Source organism: Mycetomoellerius zeteki, unplaced genomic scaffold, assembly GCF_001594055.1.
Source record: "Mycetomoellerius zeteki isolate Tzet28-1 unplaced genomic scaffold, Tzet1.0 scaffold421, whole genome shotgun sequence".
Classification (NCBI taxonomy): Eukaryota; Metazoa; Arthropoda; class Insecta; order Hymenoptera; family Formicidae; genus Mycetomoellerius; species Mycetomoellerius zeteki.
Genome location: NW_017257416.1, coordinates 236361 through 247273, shown reverse-complemented (window position 1 = coordinate 247273; position 10913 = coordinate 236361). Strand labels below are relative to the sequence as shown.

The following is a 10913-nucleotide window of genomic DNA, read 5'->3' as shown; positions in this document are numbered from 1 at the left end:
TGTGTGTGTGTGTGTGTGTGTGTGAAAATAAGTGATTAATTGGCCAGTATTAGTATTAAAGTTCTATAAGAGACATTTTCTTATGGGAAATGCAACTTTGTCGAATGTAATTAGTAATAAAAGTATTGAAGAAATAATACCAGAAATTTAATTTTTTTTGTACGTACAGATCCTAAATTACTGGAATTTTTTGCAAAATTAGATTAATTTTCACAACACGATTTCAGAGAAATTATTATTCATAACAATTTTGCGGTTTTTGAAATGCGTAAATCACTGGCAGACTATGTAAGTGTAGCAAAAATAACTTTTTAAAAATAAATATATTGTATTATCTACCATTTATATAAGTGTGTTATCACTAGATTTACTACACGTTTGGCGGAGTTATGCAAATATTTCCAATTTGGGGGACTTTTGTCAACGATTGTATCTCAGATACATCCTTAATTCAATCTTTATCTTATCTTTTTATAATTCTTAGAACTAAGAAATAAAAAATAAGTAATAACCGAGATTAAAGTTAATCGACATTAGAAAGGAATATAAGTAATTTTCAGTCGTATGAAGAAAAGGATATGTTGTAAGACGAAAGTCTAATTGCTAGCTCTAAAGTCAATTTCATCAATCTTACACACACGGGATATTACGCAATTTCCGAACCGGCCTAATTACCGCCTTGCATCCCAAGCTCTTCCTCATTCTTCTGGGTCTGCCTCCACCAATTTGAGCCAGACTGCGCTCTTTCGGACTGGGGAATTAAGATTTAGGAGACCGCAGTGAGAGCACAGGACAGATTTACATAAGTCGGTATACATTTGTTCGAAGGGAGACAAGGTTTTACGACCTCGGGCTTGCTGCGAGCTCTTTTCCCACGAAGTGAAATGTAGGAATCCACATCCGGAGCCGAATCCTTATTAAGCGGCGCGGAATTTTCGGTAATCCGGAGCACTTACGTCACTTAACATCTCGACCACATAAGTAGGGCTGCTTCGTAATAAACTTCGATCCTATCATATCCACTGATGTGTTACGCCCGCAGTTTAATTCAACCGAATTTTCTAAATATAAGATACGACACGAGAAATGTAAATTTAATTGCTGCAAAGCGAAAAAATATTCAATGTTTTAAAAGTAAAATATTTTTTTCTTACTAAAATTGATGTTCAATTCTAATTAGAAAAAGAAACTCGGTATTTTTTCGGTATTTAAAATCGGAACAGGCTATTTTTTATTTTTTAATTGTCCTCACGTGTTCATAAATTAATGACGTTTACGTCTTCCGAACAAGAGATAGAGTTTTCTTTACTGAAAATACCAAATCCTGCAGAGTTGACCCATGCGATGATCCAAGATTCCAGTTAGCTATTTGCGTTTGAGAGAAAACGAATAGTAATAATAATTAGTTTCTTAATGCGAAAAAATCACGAGAGAACAATAAAAGAACGTGTGCTCGTTCTCTCTCTCTCTCTCTTTCTTTGTACGATTTTCAAGTCATAAAAGTCCTATCGTGTTCTTCGTAAAGAAGTTAAATAAAAAAGAGACAGAAAAAGGGAAGAGAGACCGACAGCGCTAACAAATGTTGGTCGAATCGGCCGCACGAGCCACGAGGATACAGGTGTAGTTTTATCTCGTATTCCTTTACAATCCAATTCCGCGGACAGGACTACTTCCGGTGCCTGTGCGAGGAAGGCGAGATACAAGAGCCAAACAATTCCGTTATCATGTGCCGTTTATAACGTATCTTTTCGTAGTTGCTTTCCTTACGATGAAATAAAATATATCAGGACAAACTGATTTTAATTAATTAAGATATAGATATTATATAAAGCGATGAAAAAAAAAACACCAATATTATTGAATCTTAAATAATCTTTCGATAGTCAATGAAGAAGAACTCGACTTTATTTCTTGGTGTTTTTTTTTCTCATTGCTTGATATAATATTGAAGATACTTCTAAAATTCGCGTATTTATTGAATCTTATGCTAAGTTATAAATAAATTTAAGTTATTAAATTTAAGTTAAGTCATATACCTTATAAAATATGGTTTCAATATAGAACATTGTTGAATTAAGCTCGATTTTAAAAATGCGTACATGTACCAAATTTTTAAAAATGGTGTATCCTCTATAATGTCAAAAATATATATTGTTTCAATAACAAAATAGTTGTTTCTGGAAAATATTTTTGTTTTAAATACTAAAACTGTACCCAAGCGGCACATAGCGCTTATAAAGCGTTAACAAAGCATTAAAAAAGCGCATATAATCGCTTTTTTAGCTGGCTGCTGTGTTACTTGGGTATTTTATAAGGTAAATAATTTTATCGAATTTGATATAAAGCGAATTTTTTTCTAGGATGATGATATGCAAAGCCTTGTAATTTCTTTCTTCCAAAGATTTCGGAAATTGTATGTATATAGATTACGAGTCTCATCATATGCTGTATATTTGCAGGTTACGATTGGACGTTACTTCCGGTGACTTCGCGCGCCGGCGGACGAAGAAGCGCCCACGTGAAGCGCCCGATGAACGCCTTCATGGTGTGGGCACAGGCGGCAAGGCGAAGACTAGCCGACCAGTATCCACAATTGCACAACGCCGAGCTGTCCAAGACGCTGGGAAAATTGTGGAGGTAATTTAGCTTTGACCGAACCTGTAGGTAGATGCATGTTATTGTCAAAGAAATCGAGTCGTAGTTTGCATTTTATTACAGGATGATTTCAAGATCTTTGTGTAGCTCTAAATTATCATAACTTTCGTTCTATGTATTTATGATGAGATTAGTCTGTAAAAGGAGTAAGTGAAAGAATGTACTTCAGCATTAATTTATTCTTCTCGAATTGTTATTTCTCAATATATACATCGTTATTGTATACAATCGGGATATGATTTTAAAGTTCTATAAATATGTTTTACAATAATACTTTAAATCGCATTAATTATTTTAATCCACAGATCATCTAAAGAGCGAATAAAGCTTTCCTAAAAGTAGAAGAATCAAACGAAGGAATATTGATAATCGTTTTTTTTTTAAATTAAATCAATTCTTCTATTCCACGGAAAAAATGATTTGCCTCAAGTATTTAAAAATTTAAAAATTATTTTGTTGAACTATCAAAATAATTATGTATAGCAATCTCAAGCATGATAAGTAATGTTGCAAAAAATTAAAATAATTATTTTGAATTCGGTATTTAGCTAAATTTTATTTTATTCAGTATCATTAAAATCTTTCTAAGACGACTATGAGCATCAAACTATTAAATTGTTTTAGTCAATTTAATTTGTAATATTACTACAATAGTTCATTTGCGTTTCAAGACTGAAAAATCATTTCAGCGCGCAGTTTAAATAACTACATGTGTAGTATATAAATTCATAATTCACATCAAATTATCTTATATAAGCATTTAAGATCCAGCTTGACCGTTAAAGGCTTTATTTCTTGTTGTATAATCACATTTACGGTCTTAAGAAATTCTCTAATAGTTAAAATTTTAGATATGTACTCTCTCTTTTCAGCAAAACTGTCTTTTCCGTGCATAAAGTTCGATACTTAAGCAGGTAATAATACCGGAGATTGTGAATTGTATTTTGTCGCAGGATCCTGAGCGATGGCGAGAAGCAGCCGTTCATCGAGGAAGCCGAGAGACTGCGGAACGCACACAAGAAGCAGCATCCGCATTACAAGGTAAATAACCGCCGAATTAACCGATTGACGACATACAGTCGCGGCGGAATTACGCATTCGCGCCTTAATCGCGCATCATTAGGAATAATATGAGGAATGTATCTCGTGCGTTACGAAATCGCACGACCGGTTCGCGATCGAGCGGCCCGATTCGCGCGAGATGGCGGAACGAATTAGCGCATGCAAAACGCGCATTCGTCTCTCAGAATACTCGAGTGGTTAATCGAGGCTCGATCATCCGAGCGATTTGAATCCTACCGCGCTGCGCGTCGGCGCGATGATTTACGAGAAGGGGAAATGAATTCACCGCGATGAAGCCATCCGTGTCGCCGCTCCATGCGAGGCGAGAAAGTCGAGCAGCGGTGACGAGACGCGGCGAACGGGATGCGGAAAAAGCGGAGCTTTTACCGGTTTCAAGCACATTGTTAAATTTATAGTGTCATGTTTAACTTAATTTAAGTCGCCACTGCTCTTACCGCTCCTACTCAATATAATTATCATTATTTTATGCTAAAACAATGATTAAATTTGATACTATATAATGACACTTATATAGTGACATTAAATTGACACTTATATAGTGTCAAATTTAATCATTGTTTTAGTATAAAATAATGATATATTGAGCAGGAAAGACGACTTAAGTTAGATTAAATTTGACATTAAAGATTTATCAACAATGTAGCTTTGTTGAAAAAAGAAAAAATTACTTGTCTAATTTACCCGCTAATCTAATAATCATTTGGAATATTTTTATATCTCAGCGGCGAAAAAATATGAATTGTAAAATATTGTTTAAAAAAACTTTCAAAAGTGTTATATTAATTAAAATCTTAATTTTTTTAGAAATATTTGTTATAATAAAGCTATTTAACATACTTATTCTATTTAATATTTGATTTCTTTTTTAAAAAAAATTATGATTAAATTCATATCCATTTTCTTAAATGAAATACTAATAAATCGAAAAACAATAATGTACATTTAATATTGTTAATAATAGTGATTTTAATTAGGATGTAAAAATACCTCAGGTGATCGTTTACGTAAAAAAGATCAGATGACAATTTCCGAATTAATCTAATTCGTTTAATTTATCTGGTTATGTAATTTCGTAGATTTTGTAATAACAATAACTTTATTGCGATTATACAAGTTTATTAATAACAAGAAATGTAAATTACATGTATAATATGCATGAAAGACAAAACTATACGCATAAAAGGATGTCTAAAGGTACCTGTAATTAAAAAAACATAGCATTAAATATAAAATGAGCAGAATACAAAATGGACCGAGACGTACAGGACAAAACATAAAACTTTGAAATTTTGTTATTTAAATTTGTTACACGGTCTTATTTTTGTGTCCATTTACTAAATTACAATGTTAATTTATTTATGGATTATTTAACAGATTTCAGAGCAGGACATTAAATATATTAAATAAATATATTAATATATTTATTTAATATATTAATATATTAAATAAAACGTTGTCTTCAAAATTAAATTAATTCTTCACTGCAATCATATCGGGCCGCATCAAAAAATTACACAAAATATTTCAATGTTCAATATACAGCACAAAAAAAGAATTGATATAATTTTTCACTACTTGTAACGCAATATGATTCCAGCGAGACCTATCTTGAGATAACTAATTCAAACACAATGTGATATCGTTCATAGTATCAACCTCGTCGCAGGAAGCCGAAGTCCGACGATCAAATGGGTATTATCGTGCACAGGGGTGGACTTCCATCACCGGGGACCTCCCTCGACTCCTCGGCCAGTTCCTCGGACTGCACTTACGCTCGCCTATATCCGGACGCTGGTGTGAAGGCGTACGAGCGACCGACGGCTTATCACGAACCGAAGTCTAGCGCTTACGACTTAGCTCGACCGGTCTGGGTCAACGAGACAGTCGCCAAGTATCCCGCTGTCGATCATCCCAACAAGTCGACGTACGAGACGACAGCCAGAAGCTACGCCGAGGCAAAGTGCCACGAAGTAGCTAAGTACCATCACGAGATGACCGGCACCAAATATCACCACGAGATGGTCGGTACAAAATACCATCACCATCATGAGTCGGCGGCGACCAAGTATCCGGATCTGCAGGCCAAACCCTATGATCTGCCCAAATACCCGGAAGCCAAGGGATATCCGGATGGTCTCAAGTACTCCGCGGAGATGAACAGCGGCGCGGCCGTGGCCGCAGCCGCTGCGAAGGCGTCCTACACCTGTGTACATGGACAATACTACCCTACCACGGAGGGATACACCGTACACGGCGAAGAGAACGACTACCAGCCACAGAGTGTGTCGACGCATCCCTCTTTTTACCCTTACATATCGGCGTCCATGGCACAACCGCCGTACTACATGGGACCCCGATAGATTGTGAGCAGAAGATGGGAGGCGACACGAGACTATTCTTGAAGATTTTCATAAGATTGAATGAGACTACACGGTGCATATCGAGTAAAATAAAATCGTTATCTATTGCCAATCTCGGATAGAAAACTATTTTTTCTATGAACAAATTGGTCGAGACAATGTTTCTGATAAAATCAAGATCATGTCATCCTCCCCTCTGACTGCGAATCGTGTTTCACTCGAGTCTTGATGTTATGCAAGAATTTTGCAGCGGCGTGTGTATGTATGTGTGGATGTGTGTGCGCTTGATAAACTTCGAGCGTAGACGATCGTTAGGATCCAGCGAGATTTAATTCAATCGGGTATCGTGCGCTTAATGAAACTCTGTAAAGTACTTAAACGATACCGGTTATTGTACTTAACAATAAATTGATAACATTAAATTGATACTTTATTTTGCAAAGCGAGATATATCATTCGATCGCCTTGTAATTCTTTTTTTTTAATTTATTCTTTTCTGTAAACTCTGTGACACAAATAAAACAAATCTATCTAAGCACTCTTGAGTTATAAAGTTCAATATGAAATGTTTAAGTTTTTCGAAACTATTCGCAAAAAAAAACAATAGGAAACATTTTTAATGCAGAACTTACGAATAGATTTATAAATTACATAAAAAATGATAATGTATATATTAATGTGTATATATTAACTAAAATGTATCATCTCATAATATTCCTAGTGACTAGGAGAAAAATTTAATCACGACTGAGTTAAAATTATGAAAAGAAAAGGAAATATGCGAGTACATGTAAGCGTCTCACACAAATCGTGTCTACAACGTGAGCAGAAAAAAGGCAATCTAATATCACATTTGTCAAGACATTGGCGGCAAGTACCGGTGAAGAAGTAACTATAATACACGCTACGTAACGAGATAATTGCTATACTAATTATGTAATCATTAACCGAATCAGCGGTAAATCGTCGATAATTACATCAAACGTGAATGTGTATGTGCGCGTGAGACGATTCCGCAACCAGGTACTTTTTTTTCGACGACGGATAATACTCCTTAATCTTTTTCCTTAATCCTTTTCTTAACTGGAGTCGCGTCCAATAATAGTTGCCAATTCCTGCACCACGTCTCGATTCGCGTGCATGAACGCCTTCGCGTTCCAGATCATATGCACTAATATCTCGTCGCTCTTCTCGTCCATGCCAACTTCCGTCGATAGTTGCGGATTGAATCTGTAGTATGGTACGCCGATCATGGAGCACCAGGTGCGAGCGCGATCGACCACGCGGCCGTCGCTGGCTGTCGCCTGATCGACCAGCAGCGTGCCCAGCGCAGACATACCGAACGCGAGCTTGGCGGTGTCCCAGAGACTCTCCGGCCGGAAAACGTCGATCTCATTCAGAGTGTACGTGGTCGGTATGAGTCCCGTGCCGAGAGAGACCACCAACGACAGCGGTATCACCTTATTCTCACGGTTAGTAGCCTTCAGCGCCAAATTGTACTCGTGGATCTCCGTCATAGCATCCAGGGTAGGATTGTTAGCGATCAAACCACCGTCCAGAAAACGGCCAAACGCCCGGAAATACGACGGCGCCGCACCGGTGGCTCTCGCCGCTTTCCAAAGTAACTGCTCCTGTGGCGATAATGTCGATTTGAACATTCCGTTCTCTGGTAACTTCAAGATCACGCTAGGCGCCTCGTAGTTGCGGAATAGATGAAGATCCACAGGCTTACGATCGGCGAGTACGCCCGTGATCATTATTTTTGGTTTCTGGATGTTCGCCATGACGGTGTTGGCGCCGAGGCACTCCTTCAACACCTTCTCCAAACCCTCACTATTGTAAGGTCGCGAGCCCACGAAGGCGTTCTCCTTGATACGAAAGTAAAGAGCTTGACATTCCCGTAGGGACTTACCCGCGGCGAGGCCGAGCGCCAGGATACCGCCAGTAGACGTGCCGGCTATCCAATCAAAGCACTGTACCACGGGTTTGCGCAACACCGACTCGATCTCCAGCAGCGTCTGTATGAGTACTAATCCCCGAATACCGCCACCATCGAGACAAAGTAATCTACCACCCTCGATATGGTTTCCATGCTCGGCCATTTTCTCCATGCCAGATACATGAAGCATCTGATCGAGAATCGTGCGCGGTACATACTGTGGCGGTTCCGACGGCGCGATACCGGTATAATTCTCGTCATGCTTGCAGCCGAGATGACAATCTTTCATCTCCGATGGACATTTTTGCGCGCCTACCGCATGCAGCAGGTAGATTATCTTGTTACCTTCGGTAGTATCAACGTTCGCTTTGTGCCTAGGCGTTTCCGCCTTCCAGTTCCGCGCGTCGATGTCGGAGCCGAAGCCGATAAGCGCCTCTACGATGGCCGGTGTCTCTGCCTCCACCGCAAGATGCAGCGGCGTGTTGCCGTCGTTATCGACAATGTTGACGGACGCCATATGACTCAGCAGGGCGACCACGCAGGGCAGCCGTTTACGCATCACCATTACATGCAGAGCAGTACGCCCGTTGAAGTTGAGCGCGTCGATGTCGCAGTTGGTGTCGATCAGCGCCGTGATCACTTCGCGACTACGTGACCAGTGTAATGGTGTGCCGCCGAATTTCATGTCCTCTGCGTGAAGCACATTCGGCTTGTTGTGTAGAAAGAAATCGCCAACATAACCGGGACTGGAAGGCTGGCCCTCGGAAGCAGGTATGTTTACGTCGGCACCGATTAGCAGGAGCGCTTTTACACATTCGGGCTTATCGTTCAGGCAAGCGACATGCATGGGGGTGTGACCGTTGCTGTTACGACTGTTCAAACTGTTTGGAAGACCCGAGCCCAGAGCAAGAATGATCTCTTTGGTTGATGTAGCCGCGTAATGATAAACCGTGTTCGCATTATGATCCAGATGTTCCAGCGAACTCTTCGCTGCTATCAGCATCTCGACGGTGCGCAAATTATTAGTTTGTACGGCGACTTGCAGGGGCGAGATACCAGTTTCTGAATCGCCGCTGTTGAGCTGACTGTTGACGATCGCGTGCGTGAATGCATCATGGAGGGCAAAGTAGGCTGCTAAATGTGCTAGAGTCCATGTGGGGTGTTCTACCAGAGTATCGCAGAGTTTTTGAATTTTTCCAACATAGCACATCTTAGAGAAAAACAATAAGATTAATTGTTAATTATAAATATAAAATTTTCTTAAATAACAAATCATTTTTAAATTGTGTATGAAAGATAAAAATATATAATATGGGAACATATCATTTCTTTAAAGTACACTGTATATAAATAAAATGTAAAGAAACATTACCTCACGCACTGTCTGTACAAGTACAGGGACTTTGTCTTTATATATTAAGAATCTTGTCTCCGCATCATCTAGAGTTTCCGATCGAAACAGACTGAAAATATTTAAAAGTCAAGAAGATATCCAAGTATTGAAAATTCAATAAAAATCAACAGAAAAATGATAGACAGATAATAGAAAATACAAACATTCTGCCATCAGCAGATAAATTCAAGACAAATATTATTTTTGTGAGCATTATCAACTTAAATGGCAATGGCTGCTTCCAAGAAAACAATAATTACGTACAGAAAAATATTATTGTATTTAAATATAATTTACTTGTTTTTCTTCAAATTTTTTTAAAAGTTCATATATCCACAAGTCTATCACAAACATCAAATTTATTCAAAATATATTCTGAATCCTAATAAGCAATTATATATTTCAATCAAAATTACTAAAAATAAATTCAAGATTTACTCATTGTAAAATCACTTCAATAAAATTTGTATTCTTCAAAAGAAAATTTCTTTTGAATACATAATAAATTTTTTTTAAATTTATAATGAATATATTTTAAAACCATTAAAGGAAAAAAAGGTAATTGACAATGAGTACTCAATCACTTTTCTTAGCATTAGAACGAACAGTAGAATGGTTATGCGTAGTTATTTATATATTTCAAATAATTTACAAAATAAATAACATAATTACAATATTCTTTCACGCCAAAATAAATCAATAATAAGATATACCTGTATGCTTGATGTAAGGTCTCCGTACAGGGCCTGTGCAGGACGATCTCGTATTTATCCTGATTCTTACCACCAAGCCCATAGAGAACGATACCGTCCTCACGGGAGTGTATATGCCGATCGCTGTACTGTTCCGGACGCACCTCCTGAACGACGTTCGGCGGCGTGTCCGAGAAGACGATGTTCCTCAGAACGTTGTTCGCGATCGTGCCGAGCCAGGCCATGGTGGTATCGACGCTGATGACGAGACGAGCGAACGGGAGTGAGACGCGGATGCTTCTACCGCGCGAAAACGTTACACAACTTCCCGTTACTCATTGTGTTGCAAAAACACAGCATAACAGTTCGCCTGTACTTTATACCCTGCCTTTCCGTCTCGTCGCTGTCGTTCGACCGTTTACGTTATTTTCTCAGACTACGTTTACACGGCTCGATTTACGCCGAAGTTATAACATCGATGTTATGAAACTGGCCAATCATAGCTATTCCTCTGAAGAATAGAATGACTGCGATTGGCCAGTTTCCTAACATTGTTATAACTTCGGCGTAAATCGATCCGTGTAAACGTAGTCTCAAGCGAACGACAGCATGGATAATAATGACAGGGAATAAGGTTAACAAAGTACAAGCACCGTACTTGGTACAGCAAAGCGAGCTGAGAGACCTCGCGCGGCAAAGATACCAAGTACCCAAATCAAAAAGGATTGTTCTTTTTTAGTTATTTTTGCACAGTTCATCTTTTACCGTTTTCTTTTTCTTTTCATGCTGAA

At 38.3% G+C, this 10913-nt stretch overlaps 2 protein-coding genes across 2 annotated transcripts in view; one reads left to right on the top strand and one right to left on the bottom strand.

The window, feature by feature from the left end:
- The window catches only part of LOC108726443 (transcription factor SOX-8), a 14042-nt gene extending 7391 nt beyond the window's left edge, over positions 1-6651 (top strand). Inside the window, exons 2-4 of the mRNA XM_018454016.1 lie at positions 2460-2637; positions 3609-3696; positions 5388-6651. Coding sequence (XP_018309518.1) covers positions 2460-2637; positions 3609-3696; positions 5388-6098 — 977 coding nt within the window. The 3' untranslated portion in view covers positions 6099-6651. The remainder of the gene's footprint in view (positions 1-2459; positions 2638-3608; positions 3697-5387) is intronic.
- Positions 6652-6784: 133 nt separating this feature from the next.
- On the bottom strand, positions 6785-10715 carry iPLA2-VIA (calcium-independent phospholipase A2 VIA). The gene is made up of 3 exons (XM_018454059.1): positions 10144-10715; positions 9410-9500; positions 6785-9247 (listed from the first exon to the last, which is right to left on the bottom strand). Exons 1-3 carry the CDS (start codon positions 10365-10367, stop codon positions 7178-7180), a joined length of 2385 nt encoding a protein of 794 aa, XP_018309561.1. The 5' UTR covers positions 10368-10715; the 3' UTR covers positions 6785-7177.
- Between the last annotated feature and the right edge of the window lie 198 nt (positions 10716-10913).

Coding starts and splice junctions, on each gene's coding strand:
- iPLA2-VIA (XM_018454059.1), bottom strand. CDS start 10,367: ATGGCCTGGCTCGGCACGATCGCGAACAACGTTCTGAGGAACATCGTC. Junction 9,501..10,143: donor ACCTTACATCAAGCATACAG/GTATATCTTATT, acceptor AAATATTTTCAG/TCTGTTTCGATCGGAAACTC. Junction 9,248..9,409: donor TTGTACAGACAGTGCGTGAG/GTAATGTTTCTT, acceptor TTTTTCTCTAAG/ATGTGCTATGTTGGAAAAAT.